The sequence below is a fragment of the Gasterosteus aculeatus genome, unplaced genomic scaffold, assembly GCF_964276395.1.
Source record: "Gasterosteus aculeatus unplaced genomic scaffold, fGasAcu3.hap1.1 HAP1_SCAFFOLD_62, whole genome shotgun sequence".
Taxonomy (NCBI): Eukaryota; Metazoa; Chordata; class Actinopteri; order Perciformes; family Gasterosteidae; genus Gasterosteus; species Gasterosteus aculeatus.
Window position 1 is genome coordinate 26,878 of NW_027554917.1, and position 24,372 is coordinate 51,249.

The 24,372-nt window shown below is 53.2% G+C and overlaps 1 protein-coding gene across 16 annotated transcripts in view; it reads left to right on the plus strand.

The window, feature by feature from the left end:
* LOC144394851 (dysferlin-like) overlaps positions 1-24,372 on the plus strand; it is a 38,814-nt gene that overhangs the window by 12,864 nt on the left and 1,578 nt on the right. For 4 of the 16 annotated variants that reach the window (XM_078098047.1, XM_078098051.1, XM_078098050.1 and 1 more), the window contains 31 exons: positions 110-276; positions 441-555; positions 643-748; positions 905-1,047; positions 1,182-1,355; positions 1,821-1,905; positions 1,983-2,060; positions 3,594-3,775; positions 3,865-4,005; positions 4,120-4,149; positions 4,247-4,282; positions 4,545-4,586; positions 4,673-4,774; positions 5,859-6,020; positions 7,414-7,600; positions 7,719-7,792; positions 9,414-9,473; positions 14,527-14,625; positions 16,602-16,730; positions 16,842-16,997; positions 17,064-17,155; positions 18,309-18,479; positions 18,603-18,745; positions 21,264-21,406; positions 21,498-21,586; positions 21,734-21,829; positions 21,929-22,070; positions 22,884-22,983; positions 23,741-23,913; positions 24,017-24,126; positions 24,204-24,351. In XM_078098047.1, coding sequence (XP_077954173.1) covers positions 110-276; positions 441-555; positions 643-748; positions 905-1,047; positions 1,182-1,355; positions 1,821-1,905; positions 1,983-2,060; positions 3,594-3,775; positions 3,865-4,005; positions 4,120-4,149; positions 4,247-4,282; positions 4,545-4,586; positions 4,673-4,774; positions 5,859-6,020; positions 7,414-7,600; positions 7,719-7,792; positions 9,414-9,473; positions 14,527-14,625; positions 16,602-16,730; positions 16,842-16,997; positions 17,064-17,155; positions 18,309-18,479; positions 18,603-18,745; positions 21,264-21,406; positions 21,498-21,586; positions 21,734-21,829; positions 21,929-22,070; positions 22,884-22,983; positions 23,741-23,913; positions 24,017-24,126; positions 24,204-24,351 — 3,675 coding nt within the window. The remainder of the gene's footprint in view (positions 1-109; positions 277-440; positions 556-642; positions 749-904; positions 1,048-1,181; positions 1,356-1,820; positions 1,906-1,982; positions 2,061-3,593; positions 3,776-3,864; positions 4,006-4,119; positions 4,150-4,246; positions 4,283-4,544; positions 4,587-4,672; positions 4,775-5,858; positions 6,021-7,413; positions 7,601-7,718; positions 7,793-9,413; positions 9,474-14,526; positions 14,626-16,601; positions 16,731-16,841; positions 16,998-17,063; positions 17,156-18,308; positions 18,480-18,602; positions 18,746-21,263; positions 21,407-21,497; positions 21,587-21,733; positions 21,830-21,928; positions 22,071-22,883; positions 22,984-23,740; positions 23,914-24,016; positions 24,127-24,203; positions 24,352-24,372) is intronic. The other 12 variants (XM_078098048.1, XM_078098052.1, XM_078098058.1 and 9 more) reach the window with 5 other exon arrangements.

Genomic DNA, 24,372 nt, shown 5'->3' on the forward strand with positions numbered 1-24,372 from the left:
GCTGTCGTCATGGTTACCTGGGATTAACGGATTCGTGTTAGCGGGTGAGAACCTGCTGCTTGAATCCAAGGAGAAAGAGGGCTTGACGGGGAAGTTTCTCTCTCTGCAGTACGAGAACCAGACCCGACTCGCCCTGGTGGGCAGCTGGGGAACGACGGGTCTGACCTACCCGAAGTTCAGCGACCTCACCGGACGGGTCAAGCTGCCCAAAGAGAGCTTCAAACCCTCTCCGGGCTGGACCTGGACCGGCGACTGGTACATCAGCCCCGAGAAGACGTAAGAGGAGGTTTTCGTCTACGTGTTCATATGGCAGTGGGGTGTTTTTTTGGGGTGCAACTAAAACTCAAAATTCTGCATTTATGCATATGAAAAAATCCGTATATTCATTGCCCGAAAACCGCTGTATCAGCGCATGAACATCTGTGATGACAAACCCTCAGGCTGCTGTATGACGTGGACGCCGGTCACATGACCTTCACCGAGGAAGTGTTTGAAAACCAGATGAGGTTGCCGGGCGGGCAGTGGATCGGCATGCCGGAGGGGTACACGGACGTGGTACGTGTGTTTTCCCACTGAGTGTGTGTGTGTGTGTGTGATTTGACTCATTGCTGTTCATCTAACAAATGTGTGCGTTTGACTCAGAATGGGGAGAAGGCGGTGCCAAAGGACGAGGTGGAGTGTCCTCCTGGATGGGTTTGGGAGGAGGTGGAGTGGAGCGAAGATCTCAACAGGGCCGTGGATGATCAAGGTGCTCTCACACACACACACACACACACACACACACACGCACGCACAAAAGCAGTGTGTTTCTTTGCGAGCAAATCTTTTATACTTGACACGTTTGTACTTTTTTAAAATCTATTCCTTTTATCTTTTCTATCACTGTCTGATGCTTCTCCTGCAGGCTGGGAGTACGGCATCCCCATCCCTCCGGACCGCCGGCCCAAGTCCTGGGTGCCGGCAGAAAAGATGTACCACACAAACCGGAGACGCAGGTGGATACGAATGAGACGGCGGGACCAGCAGAAGATGGAGGCTCTCAGAAAGGTAGCCAGAAAAGACCTTACCTCGCAGCCATTCATCTTAATGTTGTAGTTTCCTCCTCCATCCACTAGATGGTGCTCTTGTGGAACAAATGTGTGTTCAGGGTGGTTATTGTGTGTGTGTGTGTCTGTTCACAGCAGCGTCCGGACGAGGCGGAGAAGGAGGGCTGGGAGTACGCCTCGCTGTTCGGCTGGAGGTTCCACCTGAAGCCGAGGAAGACGGACAGCTTCAGGAGGCGCAGGTGGAGGTACCGCATGGAGCCGCTGGAGAAGACGGGGCCGGCCGCCATCTTTGCCCTGGAGTGTTCTCTGGTGAGACGTTCATCCCCCGAAGGGACGGGCATTGAGGTCGCAGGCAGCCTGCAAACCTCCGGCCGCCTCTGGCAGCTTTTGCAGCCGCCTTGTCTAGACGCCCGAGCTCTCCTCACACCTCAGAGCGGTCTTGCCCTTCAGGAAGCGTTCCAGGAGACCATTGGCTCCGGTTTGACTCAGAGTGATGATGAAACAGGAAAGAGACGAACGCAGGCCGCCGCCCCAAAGTGGAAAGCACCCTTTATTCTGTCTGAAATATTGTATTTGACCTTTTAAAATGAGTTGGAGCCGAGGGGCCCAAACTATGATAGAACTTCCCCCGGATAAACAGTTCACACTCGTAGGTGGTCTTTTATTTTGAAGGCCGCGTCACGTTTCATCAAAATCTGTACCAATACTTTCAGCATCCATCTTCTTCCTTCGTTCTGAATGTGATCCCCCATCTTCCTCCTCCTCCTCCCCCAGAGCACCATAGAGGACAGGAACGAAGACAAGTCCGTCACGACCACGTTCGGAGTCAACAGGCCGACCATTTCCTGTTTCTTTGACTGTAAGGCGGAACTTACCTACTCGCCCGGCTGCTCTTTCTGTCTTTTATTGTGTCATTAAGTGTGCGGGTGTGTTTAGGCGGGACCCGCTACCACCTGCGCTGCTACCTGTACCAAGCCAGAGACCTGCTGGCCATGGACAAAGACAGCTTCTCAGGTATCGTGCCCGCGGTCCGTCGTCCCCTTATCGGTTTGCGGTTTGTGCACGAAAACGTCAGCGCCGCCGAATCGAACCAAAGTGAGACGAGAAATAAAACGAAAGAAACCCGGCCCTCGTGTCCCAACAAAAGTTCCACGTCTTCACACTTCAATAAGCGAACGTTAACGAGGTTTCCACAGCAACCTGAAAGCCGACAGGAGGCCGGCGTCGCGTCTAAAGATCATTTAGAGTCAACTAGGGGCAAAACTAACAGGTAACATCAGACTCTCTGTGGCTGGTTGCGTTTAGCTTCAGTTTTAAGGGGTGTTCTTTTGAGAGAGAGAGAGAGAGAGAGAGAGAGAGGTTAACAATCATTGTTTGGGGCAAATCCCCAAAAACTTTATTTCTTTAGCAAAGGTCAGATCATGAATGGAGGTTGGTGTAGCTGCACAGTATCCCTGAAAAGCAGTGACGGAGAGAAAGAGAGGACAGTGAAGGTATTATCTGAAGAAGGTCATGGAAACTACGGCGTCTCTCTGTGTGTGTCTGTGTGTGTCTGTGTGTGTCTGTGTGTGTTAATCAGAAACCGCAGACTCAGATGTAAAAACACAGATGAGGCTTTGAAAAACAGACAGATGAATAGACAGAGGGCGAGAGAGTGGATGGGTGATGGATAAGGTGGGCCACAGAGGGTTAGACGCACACACACACACACACACACACACTCGGTGTAACGGATGGGTAGAGTTGATGGATGGGCTTCAGTTGTGTGTTAATCTGCTGCTACATGGCGGCCGTGATTAGAGAGGAGCTCTCTCTCTCTCTGTGTCTGTCTTTCCTTTGTGTCTGTGCGTCTCTCTTTGTGCGTTCAAAAGGAGGGTAATAAAACAACAGGTCAAAGTTCAGCGACATCTTTATTTTCCCGTTTTAAATCAGCGAGTCCATTACTGTCTGTCCCCGCTACTGTCTTTGATTTTATGACTCTGTTGGAGTCGCACACGGACACACGGACTTCCACAAACCCCCCCGGGCTGCTGCTATTTTCTGTTTACGTGAGCTAATGGGCTGTTGGGAATGGACGGTAATTGAATGGGTCACCATGGGTGGTGTGTGTCTGTGTGTGTCTGTGTATGTCACTTCCAAGGTTAATTGAGAGCTGGTGGGAAAATGCAACTTAGCTTCTGTTTACTCTATCGCTAACGGCTCCATGGAGACTCTTTAGTTGGCCTGAAATAACAAACCACTGTGTGTGTGTGTGTGTGTGTGTGTGTGTGTGTGTGTGCGCCTGACTGTACTTGTGTGTGTGGACTTTAAGCGTGTGTCCGTCCACATTGTGTGTGTGTGTGTGTGTTAGCATGTAAGAAAGTGGTTGTGACCTGGAATAACAAACATCTCCGAGCAGTGCTCCCAAACCTCCGTCTCGAGGTCGGCATTCCCAAGCTGCTGATGTCACTGTGTGTAGGACACACACACACATACACACACACACACACACACACTTCTAAGTTTGTACCAGCGTTCTTATGAGGACCCTCGGCCTCTTCTCCCCAGACCCCTACGCCATCGTGTCCTTCCTCCACCAGTCCCAGAAAACGGTGACGGTGCGCAACACCTTGAACCCCACGTGGGACCAGACGCTCATCTTCTACGAGGTGGAGATCTTCGGCGACCTGGAGGCCACGATGGCGGCTCCGCCCAACGTGGTGGTGGAGCTGTACGACCAGGACACATACGTGAGCGTCGGTTCGGAGGGTCTCCGTGTACAGGCTGTACGTGCGTATGTGTGTGTATATATATGTGTGTGTGTGTTTTCAATGAGCAGGGGGCGGATGAGTTCATGGGCCGCTGTGTGTGCCGGCCCTCCCCGACCTCCTCGCCCCAGCTGGCCTGGTTCCCCATCCGCAGACAGGACAGGAGCGCCGGCGAGCTGCTGGCCGCCTTCCAGCTGATACGCAGAGAAAAGGTCCGGTGAACAACCCGAACTCTGCGAACGCACACGGTTTTAGACGAGATGCGCGACGTTAAGTCAGCGACTTCAAACGCGCTTCATTATAAGAATTCCCTTCTGTGTCTCCAGCCGGCGGTTCATCATATTCCAGGTCAGGAGGTACGTCCTCCACTTCCTCTCCAGCTAGTTCCCTCTCCACCTTCGCCTTGGAGGTATCTGTCTTCCTTTTAGGACGTAACCAGTTTTCTGCCCGCAGGGAGACTTCCTGACCTCCAGCCACGTTCTGGACGAGGTAAAACCGCACAAACGCTGCATTTAAAGACACACTAATGGGAACATTTAGATGAGAGTGAAGAGGGTGAACTTTGGCTTTGAAGTTTTCATGCAAAAGGGCGGAAAACCAACCCGGAATTTGAGGAATGTCAACCCTTGTTAAGAAGCATTAAATGGCCTGCATGTCGGTGTTGAGTGTTAATATGTGCAGTCTGGCGATTTAATGTCTACAAATTCTCTTTTACTTCTTCTCACCTGTCTTTTCCAACGGGCCTCCTCAGCTGATGTTTCCAGGGTTCCTCTCTGAAAGCCTGCAGCAATGGGTACAACAACACACATTTCCTCTCGGGTGCATCTTAACGCTGATAGCGAGCGGCCGGCCTCTCACACATTTCGTCCCTGTCGGCAGCCGGAGGAGTCGGACCTCCCCCCCCCGCCCCCCCAGAGGGAACCGAACGTCTTCGTGGTCCCTCAGGGAATCAAACCTGTGCTGCAGAGAACCGCCATCGAGGTATCGGTGGGCTTCGCTCGTGGGATAATTGGGCTTGTGTTTGCTCCTTTTGTGGAGGAGTCATAAGAACAGAGAACCGACCATCGACACACGTGATCCAAAAAGTCCAGAGAAGCGCGTTAAAGACGCAGTGCAACCTTTTGGGAAGGCGCTTAGCTTAGCTTAGCATAACGACTTGAAGCGGAGGGGAAAGCTAGCGTGGTTCTGTCAGAAAATGTCAACGTGAACGTCTCACTTCCATGAAGAAGTTCATGTTGACCTTGACACAAAATAAATACACTTTATGGTCAAATCTATTCACTAAATCTGGTTCCAGGGAATATTTTACATTGCTGCTTAAAGAATGACCTCATCATTACTAATTCATGGATTAAGGTATAATTCAGACAATTTACCATCAGATCCAAATGTGTTGGACAGTGTGCTGGACGGTGTGCTGGACAATGTGCTGGACAATGTGCTGGACAGTGTGCTGGACAATGTGTTGGACAGTGTGTTGGACAATGTGCTGGACAATGTGCTGGACAGTGTGTTGGACAGTGTGTTGGACAATGTGCTGGACAATGTGTTGGACAGTGTGCTGGACAATGTGTTGGACAGTGTGTTGGACAATGTGCTGGACAATGTGCTGGACAATGTGTTGGACAGTGTGTTGGACAATGTTCTGGACAATGTGCTGGACAGTGTGTTGGACAGTGTGTTGGACAGTGTGTTGGACAATGTGCCGGACAGTGTTGGACAGTGTGCTGGACAATGTGCTGGACAATGTGTTGGACAGTGTGCTGGACAATGTGTTGGACAGTGTGTTGGACAATGTGCTGGACAATGTGCTGGACAATGTGTTGGACAGTGTGTTGGACAATGTTCTGGACAATGTGCTGGACAGTGTGTTGGACAGTGTGTTGGACAGTGTGTTGGACAATGTGCTGGACAATGTGCTGGACAGTGTGTTGGACAATGTGCTGGACAGTGTGTTGGACAGTGTTGGACAATTTGCCGGACAGTGTTGGACAGTGTGCTGGACAGTGTGTTGGACAATGTGCTGGACAGTGTGATCATTATCATTTCGCGCCGTGGTCATCAGATCTTGGCGTGGGGCGTCCGCAACCTGAAGAGCTTCCAGCTGGCCAGCGTGGCCTCGCCGAGCCTGCAGGTGGAGTGCGGCGGCGTCACGGTCCAGAGCTGCGTCATCCGCAGCATGAAGAAGAAGCCCAACTTTGACGTCAACACGCTCGTCCTTGATGTGGTGAGAGCGCGCCGCACGCACACACACACACACACGCGCACACACACGCAGATGCAATCAGTGCTGCTCAGAGGGCTAATGAGAGCTCTGCAGCGATGTGGTTTTTTTGGCGTCATTGATCTTCATCAGTGGGGCCACGATAATGGAGTCCTCTGAGAAAGCGGTGGTTCTGAGTGTCGATGTAGTCGCACGTAGGAGCTTTCGTCGTTTTTTTTCCCGTCACAGAGGGACCGGCGCTGCTCAGTCCTCCCCGAAAGCCGAGTGACTCACGAGGAACAGTTTGGCTCCGCCGCTCTTACTACACCGAAAGCGCAGGAAGCCGCCGTTAAAGGCGCCAGTCAAAGTGGCCCCCGGAAGGCTGGAGGTGTGGTCGCCCCCTCGGGGTGGGGGGGGGGGCAACGAGCTGGTCGACGCTGACTCAGACGGCGTCGCGGCGTGAAAGCGTTTGTTTCCTGCATTGTTAAGAGGAAGTAAACAACGGGACTGAAATGTCTCCCAGAGTCTCAATTCCAGTTCCTCACCATCTCTGATAAATCACCGCCTCTGATTCAAACTTTTTGTTCCTAAATACCACATTTACAAGCTCGATATTAACATTCCATCCCCTCAATGTGGGAGTAAATGAAACCATGTTAGCGGTTTACAAGCCAACAATCCCCAAAACCAGTCAGGAACCAGTACTTTACACCAGTCTTTCATTAAGAAAGCATTTAGTTTCTCTCGTACTTCCATCCGACTGATGTAGTGGAATAAAAAGTACAATATTTCATATTCTCCACGTGACTTTAAGGTTTAAGGTTTCCATACGTTCTACTGGCTTTATAAATAACACTTCTTAAACTAAACGTCTCTTACGTCGCGTTAAACCGATTTATGGAAACACTGCGCTGGTGTTTTTTTTTTCCCCGGCGCCGCCGCGGCCTCGGAGGCTTCGCCGTTAGCGACGTCCAGGTCTGAAGGCCGATCACCTCTGTGTTTTATTATCGCAGCGTGGAAATATTCACATACTTTCCCCTCAAAGACACACTCCTCGCTTTGGCTCGGCACCTTCTGACGCTAACAGGCGCTCCCGCGTTGACCACCGCAGGAGCGCCGCCGCGCTGGAAACACACCAACGCGCTTTCCCCTCAAATGCTAACAACATTAAGGGCTCTGGTTGAGCGTGAGTGTTCTTGGCTGTCGGTGGGGGCATAGGAACATGTCACGTGCATAGTTTCCTTAAATGCAGCTCTTTGAAGTGTCTAACCGCCCGCTGAGGCGGGCGCCAAGGCCTGAGCAATCAACTTCAGACAGCCAATCGGCATCGGGCGCGGCAGGCGGCGTAACCAACGAGGGTGAAGCGAGGCTCCTTTTTACTCCTCTTTCTGTTCCCCATGTTGTGTTCGCTCGGCAGAGGCTTCCCCGCGAGGAGCTCTACATGCCGCCCATCGTCATCAGGGTCATCGACAACCGCCAGTTCGGCAGGAAGCCCGTGGTCGGCCAGTGCACCATCCGCTCGCTGGAGGAGTACCGGTGCACCCCGGGGGGGGCGGAGCAGGGGGGGCAGGAGGAGGAGGAGGAGGAGGAGCAGCAGTGGAGACGTAAGAACGGGACGGATGCCGTCGTGTCTGGCAGGGAGGGCGATGGATGCTGACGACGTTTCTGCTGTGTGTGTGTGTGTGTGTGTGTGTGTGTGTGTGTGTGTGTGTGTGTGTGCAGGTGAGACGCCCCAGTCAGTCGGCGGGGAGGTTTTCATCGACATCGACGACGAGGAGCCGCTCGTTCCCGACCAGGTGAAGCCCCGTTCCGGACGCGTTGCAACAGTTTGAGTTGCGAACTGCGGCGCGATGGTCATGGTCGAGAAAGAGTTTGTCCCAAGAAAACACCAATCCCGCCTCCCGCCGATCGATAAGCGATCGATGCTCATCGCAGGTATCACGCCTATTGAACGGGCCGACCCGTTAGATGCGGGAAGGAACAAGGCGCGTTGGTTTGTCGAGAGGAGAGCTGAGGCCGCGTGAGGGACGTTCTATTAATGCGCCGGGTGTGGAAGGCCGTTTTTTAGTTTGGCGTGCGCGTGTGCTGAGCGGTACCAGCAGCATAAATAAACATCTTCTGACATGACGCCGTGGCAACCGCCTCTGTGGTCGGTGGTTACCGCGGTGACCGCGAGACCCGCGCCCGTCACCAACCATTAACATTCCCTCTCCGTTCCCCACCCCCCCGTCTCTGTCCTCCCAAGTTCAAGACGTTTCGGTTTCTCCCCCCCGACTCCCCCGCTTTCTCCCCCCAGACTCCCCCGCTTTCTCCCCCCCGACTCCCCCGCTTTCTCCCCCCCCGACTCCCCCGCTTTCTCCCCCCCCGACTCCCCCGCTTTCTCTCTTTCTGTCCTGCAGTGGAGGAACGTGGAAACTATTTTCAAATCGACCTAATCGCCGCTCGCATTTCACACGCACACGTATGCACGTCTTCCGACCCACGGACCGAAACCTGTTTTTTCACCTACGCTCGCTTCGGTGTGAAAACTCGCCGGCTAACTTCGCTCACTCTGCGAGGTCAAAGGTTACAAAATGTTTAATTCCACGGCAAACGCTTCCAGAGGGGGCGGGGCTAAAGCTGCCGCGCCGTTTGACGTCTTGCTGTCAGAGTGTCGGCGGACACTAGGTAGAGACGGAAACGTTGGTCCCCGTCTCCCCGTGGTTGTTGTCCTCGTGCTAAGCTAAGTTAGCCGGCCGACAGCTGTAGCTTCTCATTCACCGTTCGAACGCGAAAACGATTTATTTCTGAAAAAGTCCATAAATCCACGAAATAACAACCTCATTGCCTGACAACGCGCACACACACACACACACACACACACACACACACACACACACACACACACACACACACACACACACACAATAGAAGATGGTATAGAATCAAGAGACAATATAATTTGATCCCATTGGTTTGGCGGACTGAGTGAGGCTTTGTTGACAGGGGAGAACAACACACACACACACACACACACACACACACAGTGCATGCGTCCTTGTGCAATCACGTTTGTACCAACAGGACTGAACGGAGCTGAAGAATGCATCAAACCCACGGCGCCCCCCCCCCCCCCCCCGCCCCCCCCAAAGTCCTTTTAAAAACAACAACATAAAAACACCAGAAGGTTTTAATGTCGTTGTTGTTGCCGTCACTGAAAGTAGTACGAGGGGAGGCGGGGGAGAGAGGGGGGGGAGGGTTGTCCCGCACGTTGTCCACCACTGCGCCTCCTTTCTCCCCCCAAAAAACGCCGTGATTCTTAACTACTGACGGCGAGTTTAATGCTTGTCTATTCAGTGCGTAACCCTGACATTTGATGCTAATAATGTGGCTAACCTCAGCAGCTAACCTGAAAGTGTGTGTGTGTGTGTTTTGTAGCTGGCGGATGGATCCGGCTCCGCTATCATTAACCTTTCCGCCTCTTGTTCCAGCCTTCATGTAGGTAACAAACCTTTAACTCATTTCATTGGTTCATGTTGAAACGTCTCTCTGCCTCCATCTCTTCCTTCAAATGCTGAAAAAGGTTAATACTCGTATATAAACCCGTCCACATTGGAAACATCAATCTTGAGCCTTAAAACGAATGGCCGTCGTCTGGAAGACAAAGACGAAACAGCAGGTTTCAAACTTTGAGACCTTAATGTTGATCCATTTATTGGATTGTTTTAAATGAGGGTTTTATAAGTTATAATTTCCCACAGCGGATCAAATATATTTAAAGCTCCAGACTCCATCTGACCTCACAGCGCAGCGGCCTTTAGCGTTTTTAAAGGGTCAGTCCGTAGGTGGTACAGGACCCATCGCTGTGGAGCACTTTAAACCGTGTTCTCATAAAGGCGAGATGGCGTCTGACTCGCGTGGGACGAGGGGGGGGGGGGGGGGGGGGGGGGCGGCGTGGAAGGAAAAACCCTCCCGCGGTGGGACTCGAGCCTCAGAGGAACCCGGTCGCAGGGTTCCACCTCGCTACGTTCTCCCTTTTTCATTTATCCCAGCCGGGTCACACACACACACACACACACACACACACACACACACACACACACGCGCACGAAACGCACACACCCACAGTGCCCGCGCCCCTCTGCGCTCGGGCGGTAATTGGGGCTGATTTCTTTCCCTCCAAACATCGATATTTGTTTTATTAAGGGTCAGATATTGAAACCAGTGGAATTAAAGGCTCGGCTTTCCGTCTGGGGGGGGGGGGGGGCAAAGTCAACAGAGCTGCTACAGATCCTCCGCGCCGCGACTCTCCGCGGGCGGACAGTTTGCCCAGAGGGGCCGAAGGGAGGGGCGGCTAAGTGGGAGAGGGTTAACGAGGGGGGGGGGAGAGTGGCTTAAAGAGAAGCAGAGGGGATGAAAGGAGTCACTTTGACGGGGGAATTAGGGGGAAGAGGTTCGGCCTTAATGTCTCGCGGCACCGGAGAGCCAGAGCTCGGCCTCTCACGGGCCCTAAACGCCGGTTTCTTAATCTCTGGGTCGCGACCAACAAGCGGCTCATGCGTGTGTGTGTGTGTGTGGAGGGCTGATGATTACCAGATTACTTGCTGTGTGTGTGTGTGTGTGTGTGTGTGTGTGTGTGTGTGTGTGTGTGTGTGTGTTGGGCTTCGGTTCGGTTTCAGAGCCTGAGAGGTTTGAGACGATCGGCTGTCGGTAGCGTCATGGCTCCTCAGGCCTCGGGGGCACCGTCTCCCCCACCCCCATCCCCCTTCCCCCTCCCCCTCGCCTCCCCCCCCCCCCCCCCGGGAGAGATATTTCAGATCCAACGGCGCTCGGGTTGGAAAATGAACCGTGCGCGTGTCACGTTTCACCGCGCGGCTTAATGCTCCCATTTGCCGCGCGTCAAACCCTCCCCCGCCTCCCCCCCTTTTTCTCCTCACTTTTTTTTTTCCCGCCCGTGTTCTCCATCAAACGCCGCGGTCGCGCCGCGTGTCTCCTCTACCTTTTCATCCCCCGTCAAAACCGTCCCAAGTCAAGTTGTCTTCCGATCGTCGCCATCTGCCTCCGCTTCCATGAATCCCTCCTGGCGGCTCTCGGAAAAAACCAGACCGAGCGCGCACCGCTGGCACGGCGCCGGCGGACTTTGTGGTGTCTTTTTTTTTCGGGGGTTCGTAATGACGGCGTGACCAGAAACATGATGTCAAAACAGCGCACTAAATCATCCGCTGTTTTTCTTCTTCTGTTAACTCCCCGTGCGAGCTGCCGTTCACCTCCAGAACCTGAACGTCCTCCAAATGCTTCAGAGTGAACGTTCGTTCCATGAGTCAACCTGTCTGACTGTTACGAGTGACCATCTGAATGTTTTCATGCAACAATATCGCCATTGATTTAAATGGCACCGCGATGTCAAGATGAAGTCCTTTTTTTTTCTTTCACTTCGATTCCAAAACGAGCACAGAAACGACGGCGGGTGGAAAAGCTTGGCGATCGAAGAGAATACATTTATTCATGTGAAATGCCACCGCTTTCTCCTCGTGGTTTCGGTGTTCCGCCTTGAAACCACAGCTGGAGGGAATGACACACGAAAGGTCCAAAAAGTCCACATTTCAAGACCCCGAGTACGCTCGACCGGGCCGGGGAGGCCCGCGGCTCTTCTTCAGTGGTGTCTGAGGAACGCAGCCTTTTTTCGCTCCTCCTCCTCCGTAGGTTTGGCAGCAGTCGGTGTCACTTAAAACCTTTTCGTGTTTTTTATCCGTTTTTCCTACAAAAGTCAAGTTAGGTTGCGTAACCTGAAATCCTCGATGACGTTTAGGCAGCAAAGCTACTTCATTAGGCTAAATATCGCTATGTGGCGTTATTCGGGGAACTGAAATGAGCGGTAGTTATTATTGTAACCGTGGCGACCACAACAACGGAGTGGTAGTTTTCGACTTTTTTCTGCGAGAATTAACTTTCTCTATCCAGCATCACGGTTTGCCGCTTTGACCTCTGACCTCCCGCGCCGGCCCCCCGCGGACGGGATTTCCCCTCCGAAGCTCCTCGCCCAGCCCGCTCGGGGCTCCTGGCAGTGCCCGCCTGGGTTCTGGTTAGCCCGGCTTTCCCCCGCGGGGCGTAATGACAGCCTGCAGACCGCAGCGACACCCCGAGCAGACCGCCGCGCGTGCACTAAACACACGCTGGCGCGCGCCCACCGCCGGCCTCGACGCGGCCCGGCAGGAGCCGCGGGCTCGAGTGAACACACCTTCACACACAACTGGGCAGCGGCTGCACACTGAGGTCACGTTAGCACGCACCAGACACTTTGTGTGTGTGTGTGTGTGTGTGTGTGTGTGTGTGTGTGTCATGCCCTCCATGTGATGCCCTTTTCCATGCCATGCAGTGTGTGTGTGTCCGTGGGAAGTAGGAGAAAGGGGATTCCACACCAACCATGTGCCATAAGAGCACGTTTGTTCTGCATTTATGCCTACACACACACACAGACACACACACACATTAAAACACACACACACATTAAAGCATGCACACACACACACACATTAAAGCATGCACACACACACACATTAAAACACACACACACACACATTAAAGCATGCACATACACACACACACACGCATTAAACCATGCCCGCGCACACACACACACATTAAAGCATGCACACACACACACATTAAAGCATGCACATACACACACACACGCATTAAACCATGCCCGCGCACACACACACACATTAAAGCATGCACACACACACACGCATTAAAGCATGCACACACACACATATTAAAACACACACACATTAAAGCATGCACACACACACACACACACACACATTAAAGCATGCACACACACACATATTAAAACACACACACATTAAAGCATGCACACACACACACACATTAAAGCATGAACACACATACACGCATTAAAGTATGCACACACACACACACACACACACACACACACACACACACACATTAAAGCATGCACACACACACACACACATTAAAACACACACACATTAAAGCATGCACACACACACACACACACACAGACATTAAAGCATGAACACACACACATGCATTAAAGCATGCACATATACACACACACACATACACATTAAAACACACACACACACATTAAAGCATGCACACACACGCATTAAATCACGCACAAACATACACATTAAAGCACACACAAACACACACATTAAAGCACACACAAAGGAAAAAGTGGTGCATGCGTCATGTTTAAGCTGGAGTGGTCCTCGGAGGGTTGAAGGTTGCAGGGCGGGGATTGAGTGAGTGTGTGTGTGTGTGTGTGTGTGTGTGTGTGTGTGTGTGTGACGGGCTGCTAGTTGATCTGTCCCCTCGGTATTCCCCATCTTTGTAGTCGTTGTTTCCCTCGTTGCGTCAGAGCCAACACAGGCGCACACACACACACACACACACACACACACAGCGCTTTTATTTCTGTGAGAAAATACTTTTTAAATACAGCGTTAGACGTTGCCAATGTGAACAGAGTTTTAGTAAACTTGATGGATGAGGCAGCTTCATGCTTGATAAAACACAAAACAGGGTTTCTTCTAAAGAAGTCCCCCCCCCCCCCCAAAAAAATGAATAAAATAATCATATATAAATCAAAATATCTCGTGTCCAAACCATAAAAAACATGTGTTAGCGTTGTGCGTCTGCATTGATTACCGGTGAAGTGTGCGAGGGAATGAACTGACTTGTGACTTCTCTTTTAACGCCGACACTAGATGCTACAATGGGTGAGTTTGTCTCATCATATCGGACATATTGTCACAGTTCTTTTTTTTTTACTTTGACGCTTTTTTTGCAAGAATGCTTGCAAAAAAAGTCATGAAGCCTCTTTTTCACGTGCAATCGCTGCATTTCGCCCGTGCTTTTCTCTGAGAAACTGCACGCTGGCGAGGCCTGAACCCGAGCCGCTGTTGAGTGTTGCCGAGTCGTCCCTTAATAAGTCATTAATAAACCGTAACAAGCGGAAAGGACATTGTGTGTCAGACCAATGGAAAAGCGGCGTAAGGGTTCTTTTCATTCGTACATCAACATACATTTCTTTGGCTGCAGCGTTCCTGCTAATGTCCGTATTGCTTTTGTGCGCTTTGTGCCTCTGCAACCTGATGGCGCCCGTTTCCATTGCCTCACGGCGCCCGCGCACCGTGACCCCCGTGCCAGGGAGCCACCAGGGGCATTTTTACTCGTGCTGACGTGGCTTGGCTGGCTCGCCATGGTCATGCGATCATTGGAAAAATCCTGAAAAGCAGCTTATTCCTTCACTTGAGTGTACTGCCGGGGGGGGCCTCGCCGCGGGGCTTTATTAGTGGGCCGTACGGTTCAAAAGGTCATCGCAGGGGTCATTTCAGAAGCCACGTAGCGGTTGGTTGAGAGGAGGTCGTTTTTCATCAGACTGTATGAAAACACGTGGAGTTTAAATCCAAACGCATTCACTTCATGTCTCAAGTGGCTCCTAAAGTCCTTACACCGTCGTCCTAATTTGACCTCTGACCTCTGAATCTGTGACCAACAGGAAGAGGAGTTCATGGACTGGTGGAGCAAGTTCTACGCCTCGACCGGAGAGAAGAAGAAGTACGGGACGTACCTGGAGAGAGGCTTCGACACGCTGCAGGTGAGAAAAAAAAAAAAAGACTTTGTAAATCTTTAGTCAAATCAGATTAAACACATTTTTAGGACATTTTCCCAAAATGTTTTCCTCTGAACTTCAGCGCTTAATTCACACGTTTGCGCTCGTGCCAGATCCGCTGCGTCAGTCCTCCCCCTCTCTCCTCCTCACCCGTCCGCCGCGGCCCAGGCGCCGTGACGTGACGTCCCCGGGCCGGTGACTCACCCGCGGCGGGCGCTCCCACCGGGGGGGAGGGGCGGGTCGAGGGATCGACCCCGTCTGCCTTCTCACCCCCCCCTCGCCCACGCGGCCCTGCGCCCCTCGCCCCGATTCTCTCGGCCCCCGAGCGCCGACCTTTCCCCTCCCGCGGGACCTCGTAGCGCACGTCCGTCTTTTTTGTCTGGTGCCCAAACAGATGAGTCACCATGTCAGGGTTTGTTTATGGCCTTTTCCAAAAAGAGCCCTCTGACCCCTGAGAGACATTTCACATCGGAGAGCCGTCTCCCTTCCTTCGGAGGACGCTTGTGTCTCCGCATGCGACGCAAAGAGAGCGATATTTCGCCTCCCTTTCCACCTCCCCCCCCCCGGCGCTGGCTCTGGTGCAGGGGGGGGGTTGTGTGTCTGTTGAAGTCCAGCGAGCGGGTGTTTCCAGACTTTGTCTTTCGTTTGCATCATCATCCCGACCTCCTCGAACTCAGCGCCTCCTTTTCACCGACGGCACGTTGTCCACGCCGACGTCACCCAGAGACGCCTGATTGGACGACTCGGTCCCCCACAACTGATCTAAGCGTCTCTAAACGGAGCCTGCGAGGCCCGGTCCCCTCGGTGTGAGCCCCCCCCTCCCTCGGTCTGAGCCCCCCCCTCCCTCGCTGACGGCTTCGGTTCTCCAGTGAAATGAACCGCTGTTTCCAGGCCTCCCTTTTGGTTTACATCATCACTCTCTCCCCGTCTCTCTCCCGGTCCTCCGTCCTCGCCCTGCTTTTCCGACTCCCTCACCCTATCTCCACCCAAGTCTCAGGCCGTGTATGTCCTCCCCCCCCACCCCCTCCCCCCCCCTTTCCTGCTGACTCCCCATCTTTGTTTATTTAAAGAGGCGACGCAGCAGAAGCTCGATGAGAGACGAGTATCCCAACTGAGGACGTATTAATCTTATTGATCTGTTTTCAATTCAAAGTACTTTTTAAATATTAGTGTGGTTGCTTTATTTGTTTTTGTTGTCATTTTGGGTTGTTTGTGTCTCTGTTTATTTCCGTTTTGCACCTCCATGAGGTTATTTCCTGGCTCCTTTGTGTCTCTTTTTTCGAAGTCTTGGATCGTTTGAAGTTGTTTTGTAAATGTCTATTTTCATTTGCTCAGCATCTTTTTTGGCGTCTTTAGTTTTGTTTTTGCGTTCATTTCTTTTATCTCCGATTGTTTTGCATCCATCTATTGTCACTTGGCATTTGCGTATCCTCAGAGTCCCTTTGTGATCATTTCGCGGTTGCTTGTTTGTCTGTTTTATTTGTTTCATGTCTCCTTGAAGTCATCCGGGTGGTTTTTAGTGGGTTTTTTAAATGTTTTTGCTCCTTTTTTCTCGAGGCTCTCTGTGATCATTTTGTGGTCCCGATCAGTAATCCCTTCATGCTGACGCGAACCACTGTTTCCAGCTCGCCCTCTGAGAGTCCTCCTCAGCGACTTCTTCTTCTGTGGTGGGAAAAGAATTGAGGGAAAGTGTGTGTGACTGGTGTAGACAAACACCCGTGATGATAAAAAATGAATCTTTCTGTGCTCCTGACAGCCTGGATACGGTGCACATGTGTGACCGAGTGGCCTTTGCCTCTGATACCGGCGGCGTCACACTGGTCCCACGAACGTCTCGTCCTCCAGCCCTTTTCTGCCCTTACTCACTCTCTCATCCGTCCGTCTGCCCCCCCCCCCCCCCGGTCTCCCTCTCTCTCGTGTTTGTGCGTCTCGTTAACCCCCCTCGCCTCCCCTTTCCTCAGGTGTACGATCGGGAGCTGGAGAAGGTCGAGGGTTTCGAAGGCCTCTCCGATTTCTGTCAGACTTTCCAGCTGCAGAGAGGAAAGACTCAGGAGGGAGGCGAGGACCCTTCGGTGGTGGGGGAGTTCAAGGTAAGAACACACAAGCGGGACGTTCCTTCGGTCACATTTGCCTTTTCGTCCGGCGATCGGACTCGCCCCCTGTTTTTGTGTTCATCGTGTTTTCCTCATTACCGCGACCAGGGTATGTTTAAGATCTACACGCTGCCGGACGACCCCGCCGACCCCGCGCCCCCCAGGCAGTTCAGGAAGCTGCCTCCCAACGGCATCGAGGAGTGTTTGGTCCGAGTGTACGTCGTCCAGGCTCAGGGGCTGCAGCCCAAAGACGCCAACGGGAAGGTGAGGAGAGAGACGAGGTGAAACGCAGCGGGGGGGCAGATGAGTTAACGAGTCGTGTGCTTCCAGTGTGACCCCTACGTGAAGATCACTCTGGGCAAAAAGACCATCAGCGACCATGAGAACTACATCCCCTGCACGCTGGACCCCGTCTTTGGAAAGTATGTGATCGCACCTTCTTCAACCCGGTCCAATGAAGCTGCATTCTGTGCAGTGGCCAGCAGGGGGCGACTCCTCCGGGCCCATAGAAGTCTATTAGAAAATGACTTTATTCCCTCGGCAAACATGAGTTTATGACATCTGTTTCTAGTCTAATGCAGCATGATGTTCATTCAGTAAATTATACTCCATTTACAGTCAAACACATGCTTAAGGGGCGGGGCTGCCCTGTGATTGACAGGTCGCTACTGTTGGAGTTGTCCGAGTTTTGAATGTTGATTTTCAGTTCCTTAGAGTTAATTCTAACAATTAAGTCCCGTTATCCCATATCTCCTTTTATTCCTATCAACCCACAGAGGTCTTATGAGTCTGCTTGTGTACATTGTTAATATTTCTCCACATGCCGCCCTCCACCTTCAGAAACACACTTATTTATTGAGTGAGGAGGTGGCGTTCCAGGTGCGAAGCGCTTACAGAGAAAGCCTCCCCTTTGACTCCTCGCCGTGGTTCACGTTGGAGACTTTGAAAGCAGTAAATCAGGCTGCTGCGCTGCAGGAAAACCCTATTTTATGCTCATTTAACCTGTTAAACGAGGGATGGAACGCAATAAACCAAGTCGCTCCTTTCCCACGAAGACGTCATAAAGCGGTGAGCGACCGATTGACTGCACGTTTGAATTCAACAGGTTGACGGGTTTGTGCTCTGCAGACCCCCCCCCCCCCCCACACCCCCCCCATTAGAGTCGCTTTCCTCCCTTTCACGCCAGTAGGGGTCGCTACACACACACCGATCCGCGTGTCAGCAGCTACACGTCCTCTCAGTGGTCAGCTCGACAATCCCTGCAGACGTGACGCTTTTTTTAGGCCTTTTTGTTCATATTTATTCGTCTAAAACGTCACAATCAACTCGTCCTCACGAAGGAAACAAAGTGTAAAAGGTGTTAAAGTTACAAGAAGAACGCACGCTCCCTGTAATGGAGACCTGTCAATCTGTGTGTAGCCCCGCCCCTAAAGCATTCTCTGATCTGATGTCTTGATACCAGCTGATGTCCCTGGACGTTTTTTTTCTGGGGGGGGGACGCCACCGCGACGGCGAATACCCGAGATCAGACCCTGATCTGCTTCCGTCCCGGGACCTCTTTTCTGTCCCCTCCAGGATGTTCGAGCTCCACTGCTCCCTCCCGATGGAGAAGGACCTCCGGGTGATGCTGTACGACCACGACATGCTGCGCAAGGACGAGAAGATCGGAGAGACGCTGATCGACCTGGAGAACCGCTTCCTGTCCCGGCACGGCGCCGCCTGCGGCCTCCCGCAGTCCTACAGCGTGTGAGCCGCCGCCCGATCACAGCGCACGAGCTCCATCTTTCTCTTTGCTTGGTCGGATTCATTTTAACACCCCTCTCTCTCTCTCTCTCTCTCTCTCTCCCTGTGTGTCTCTCGCCCCATCAGGTCCGGGGTAAACCAGTGGCGCGACCAGCTGACGCCCCGGCAGCTGCTGCACCGAGTGTGTGAGCGCCGGAGCCTGAGGAAGCCCGTCTACCAGGAGGACGCGGTGCACTTCAGGGGAGACCGGTACACCGCCGCCGACCTGGGTGAGAAACGCCAACCCGACTCCGGGGTTTACCCATGATGCAATCCGCCTGGGCAGCGTCGCTGGCTCTGGCGGAGGAGGGACAGGAAACCGGAGGTCGGGTCGTAAACACGCGCGTCTACACAGAGTACACAAAGTGCTCTGTGTACTCTGTGTGTACTCTGTGTACTTGCTTGCGTGGTGCGTGAACTCTTCCTCTTCTTCTTCATTACATTTGGACCACGACTTCTTCTTCAATGTGTGTGTGTGTGTGTGTGTGTGTGTGTGTGTGTGTGTGTGTGTGTGTGTGTGTGTGTGTGTGTGTGTGTGTGTCCGCGTTGGGAGAGTAAGTGCTGGAAAGCCAGCAGGGTACTTTGATTCGGCCGTCATTGGCGCCACTGAGTACACACACACACACACACACACACACACACACACACACACACACACAGCTACTTTAATGGAAATCCACACATTTATATCATCCACGTTCAGTAGAGTCACAGCAAATAAATCACTCTGCACTGAGCTCCACCCCTCCCTCCCTCTCCCCCTCCCTCCCTCTCTCTCCCTCCCTCCCTCCCTCTCTCTCCCCCTCCCCTTCTCTCTCTCCCTCCCTCCCTCTCTCTCTTCCTCCCTCGCCCCCTCTCTCCATCTCTCCCTCTCTCCATCTCTCTCTCCCTCCCTCTCCCCCTCTCTCCCTCCCTCCCTCTCCCTCTCCCCCTCTCTCTACCTCTCTCCCTCTCTCGCTCTCTCTCCATCTCTCCCTCTCTCTCCATCTCTCTCTCTCTCTCTCTCTCCCCCTCTCTCTACCTCTCCCCCTCTCTCTACCTCTCTCCCTCTCTCGCTCTCTCTCCATCTCTCCCTCTCTCTCCATCTCTCTCTCTCTCTCTCTCTCCCCCTCTCTCTACCTCTCCCCCTCTCTCTACCTCTCTCCCTCTCTCGCTCTCTCTCCATCTCTCCCTCTCTCTCCATCTCTCTCTCTCTCTCTCCATCTCTCTCCCCTCTCTCTCCATCTCTCCCTCCCTCCCTCTCCCCCTCTCTCCCCCCCCCTCTCCCTCTCTCTCTCCATCTCTCCCTCCCTCTCTCCCTCTCTCCCCCTCTCTCTCCATCTCTCCCTCCCTCTCTCTCTCTCTCTTCCTCCCTCTCTCTCTCCATCTCTCTCCCCCTCTCTCTCCATCTCTCCCTCCCTCTCTCTCTCCCTCTCAACTTTTGAACCTGGCACTTTCTCTGTCTCGTTGTTCTTGATGTAAGACGGTAAGTTTTTGGGGACGTTCATTGTCTCCATACGATCAGTCGGATTTCTTCCATACTTCAAATATCTGCTTTTCCTTTATTGTCTCTGTTCTTTCTTTTCGTTTCCTCACTACCTTCCTTGTTTCCCTCTTTTCTCGTCTTGTACCCTCCATCCTTTTTTTCCTCCATATGTCCCCTTCTTTCTTTCTCTGATTTAGTTTCCTTCCCTCTTTCCTTTCCTTCTTTCTCCCCCCTTCCTTCTCGGTTGTGGCTCCATCATTATTCCCTCCATCATCTTCTCCTCTGCTGCTAAAACTGCAGAACTTCTGAGCAGAGGGGGAGGGGGGGGGGGGGGGCAGTAACCGGGGGAGTTAAACCGCAGGACCACCTGAAGAGCAGAGCGACGAGATGAATATTATAGATTCATTTTCACACACACACACACACACACACACACACACACACACACACACACACACACACATGCTCCATGGCTGCTGCAATGTTGGTAATGGTTCCTGTTTTGGTGATTTATGGTAGAACTCAGTGTGTGTGCGCGTGTGTGTGTGTGTGTGTGTGTGTGTGTGTGTGTGCGTGCGTGCGTGCGCGTGTCCAAGCCAATGTCAACACCGCGGTCGTCTCTAGGTTAGCGGGGAGCGCCGGGCCGCGTTCTCTTTCCACAGTTGCCGCGGTTACCGTGCGTCAGCCTGCTGTCCGTCAAAAGCGGTCGCTAATTGGCCGAGAGGCCGCGCTCGTCTTCCTCACTGATTTCTTCTGCTTTCTTTTTTTTTTTTTTTTTACTTTTCTCCAACGCCGTCTCGTCGCCTTCCTTCTCTTTCCTATGACGCCGCTTCTCTCTGTTTCTCCCGGTTTCTTTTCTTCTCCTTTAAGCCGGCGACTCACATCCTTTTTCCTCTTCATTCTCCTTTCGTCTCCTTTCCTCCTTCTCCCCTCAACTCCACTCCTCAGTGTTTCCATGCCGTCTTCTCCTCCTTTCTATCCTCTCCTCATCACTTCTTCTCCTCCTCTGTCTCCTTCTCCCCTGCCCACTCCTTTTGTCTCACCAGTCTTCTTCCTCCCCTTCCCCTCTCTTCTCTGTATTTGTTCTCCCTCCATCCTTCTTCATCCCCCCGACTCAGTCTGTCCCGTCTCCCCTCTCAAGGTGACTCTTAAGTTCATAAACTTTTGATATTTTGCTTGGATTCGCCAATAAACAGCTGATGTAAAGTGTATTTGTGTGAGTAATTTCTCCTCCCAGTCCGCCCAGTGTCCCGGCCTTCACCCTCCATCTGTGTGTGTGTCAGTAGAGGACAAGAACGTGTCCAAACGGCACCTGGGTCCACTGAAGGAGCGGCTGTCCCTCCTCATCTTGAGGAAGCTGGGATTTGTCCCGGAGCACGTGGAGACCAGAGTCCTGTACAGTCCCCTCCAGCCCGACATGGAGCAGGTAACGCACGCACGCACGCACAACCGCCGCCCCTCTTCGGCGGGGCCCCTTGTCCCGTCGTCTGATTCGGTCGTTGCCGCCGTTCCTTCAGGGGCGGCTGATGATGTGGGTGGACCTGTTCCCCGGATCGCAGGGACCCCCGGGACCCCCGTTCAACGTCACGCCGCGCAAGGCTAAGAAGTAGGAGCGCGCCGCCGCGAGACACGCAAAAACCTCAGTCACGTGATTAGAGCCAATCAATCCCTTCGCCGTTTGTCAGTCCTCTGGCCTGTCAGTCAGCACGTCGGTCAATCGGCCTGTCAATCAGCGCGATCTGTCCTCGTCCAGGTTCTTCCTGCGCTGCATCATCTGGAACACCAGCGACGTCCTCCTGGACGACGTCAGCGTGAGCGGCGAGAGGATGAGCGACATCTACGTCAAGAGGTAAACCCCCCCCCCCGAAACCCTCCGCCCGCCATTCCCCCGCCCCGCCCCCCCCCCCCCCGACGGCTGATGGCGCGTGCGTTTTTGCGTGTCTTGCAGCTGGCTGGACGGCCACGAGCACAACAAGCAGAAGACCGACGTCCACTACCGCTCGCTGGCCGGCGAGGGGAACTTCAACTACAGGTTCCTGTTCCCCTTCCACTATCTGCCCGCCGAGCAGCTGTGCGTGGTCGACCGGAAGGTGAGGCCCCCAACGCCCCGCCGCCGCCGCCCCCCCGCCTGACGGGACGCGCCGACGCACCTTATAATGTCAATGAGACGATTTAAACGGGGTCAAATGAAGGAACTCTTAGACGTCTGGCAACAAAGAGGCTGATTGATGTTATTAGATACTGCAGGGAGCAGACACACACACACACACACACACACACACACACAGACACACACACAGCGTCCCGCCCTCTGCTTCGGACAGCTGTGGAGTGATAACTTAATGGACTTGGACACGGCCTGTAGATATAGTCTCACACACACACACAGCAGCAGGGTGTAGCGTGTTTACGCTCAGTGTTTGTGTGTGTGTGTGTGTTGTCACGAAGTGTGAGCGCATGATTCAGGGAGTGAGCGTGAGGTCATAACGCAGGCGGCAGACGGGAGTCATTTAAACATGCAGACGCCGAGAGTCGGAGGAAGATCCGCAGGGGGAAAGTCGTGAGTCGTGAGGTTAAATTCTCGGGTTTGTCCAAAGGTCAACGCGACAGAAAGGCCCTGAAAAGAGTCCGTCGCGTTGATGCCCCGCTTTAAAAATCTCCCTGACTTCTTGATATTTCCCCCGCGTGTTTATTCCAGGTGTGAGAATGTATAATAATATCTTTTGAATCAACATAAGTGTCACGCGGGGTGGAGAGGAGCGAGTGAGGGAATGGAACGATTAGCACAAAGGTGACGCGGGATCAGATGCTGTCTCGCAGCTCGATGCCAATATGTAGAACCCGCGCTGACTGCGTGTGTGTGCGTGTGTTTGGTGTGTGCGTGTGTGTGTGTGCGTGTGCAGGAACACTTCTGGAGTCTGGATAAGGCCGAGACCAAACTGGCTCCCAAGCTCACCCTGCAGATCTGGGACAACGACAAGTTCTCCTTCGACGACTACCTCGGTAAAACATCCGCCGCTGCTGTTCCACCTCCCCCTCACGCTCAGTAACCCTGACTCCCCCCCACCTCCCCCTCCCTCCCCCCCCGCCGACATGTGCGAACGGGCAAACTACTGCGATAACATTTATCTTTAGAATTAACGCCCTTCGTTTCCACCGTGTTGGCACTTTTTCGCTTTTCAAGCTGTCAAAATTCTGCCTTTCCTTCACCCCCCACGCCTGGAATAACTCCCCCCCCCCCTCCCCTCCCCTCCCCCCAGGCCGTTCATCTGCCCGCCATCCCGAGGATCGAACCCCCGCTAACGGCCTCTCAGAGCGGTTTCCATCTTTTATCTCACTTAAATAGGAACAAACTTCTCACTTCTCGTTTTCATGTTGTTTCGAAGCAGATCGTTTCAAACGGGATTAAATCATTAGAAATGAAAGTCCTCCATCCAGATGTTTGTTTGACAGACTCACGCCACCAACCATGAAAACCGGAGGAAACGGTGTGCATGAGCCGTGGAGCTCTGCAAACCTAAAATAGTCTATTTATGTTTATTAGATGGGGGGGGGAAATGGGTCATAAAGCACCTATGTGGGTTTTTTTTTTAACTACCGTTAAACACGGAGGTCCTGAGGCTTTAAATCTTTGCCATGTGCACCAGCCGGCGCTTCTGCCCCCAAAACCATCCAGCTGTGGCGCCGACTCACTCAAACCTTTCACGCCCGCCGAATGTGCCCCCCCCCCCCCCCCCCCCTGCCTCCCCCACCCACACAGGTCACCTGACGATGGACCTGAACCGCATGCCGCGTCCGTCCAAGTCGGCGGAGAAGTGCGACCTGCGGCTGCTGGAGCACCCGGCCGGGCCGCCGGTGTCTCTGTTCGAGCAGAAGACGGTGAAAGGCTGGTGGCCCTGCGCCTGCGAGCAGAACGGACAGAAGATCGTGGCGGTGAGAGAGAGAGAGAGAAAAAAAAGAAAAACACAACGGCCGTTGGCTCGACCGGCGCCGCATCCTGTCGGGACCTTGACGGATGTCGACGTCTCTGTCTCAGGGGAAGGTGGAGATGTCTCTGGAGATCGTGACGGAGCAGGAGCACGAGGAGAGGCCCGCCGGCGTCGGCAGAGACGAACCCAACATGAACCCTCACCTGGAGGAGCCTCAGTGGGTGTCACGCGCACGCACACACACACACACACACACACACACACACCTCTTCTCATCCTCCTCTCTCCTCCCAGGCGTCCAGAGACCTCCTTCCTGTGGTTCTCCTCCCCCTATAAGACGCTCAGGTTCATCCTGTGGAGGCGCTTCAAGTGCTACATCCTCATCGGCATCGTTCTCTTCCTCCTCCTCCTCTTCCTCGGCGTCTTCCTCTACTCCTTCCCGGCAAGTTGCGAAATTTGTTTT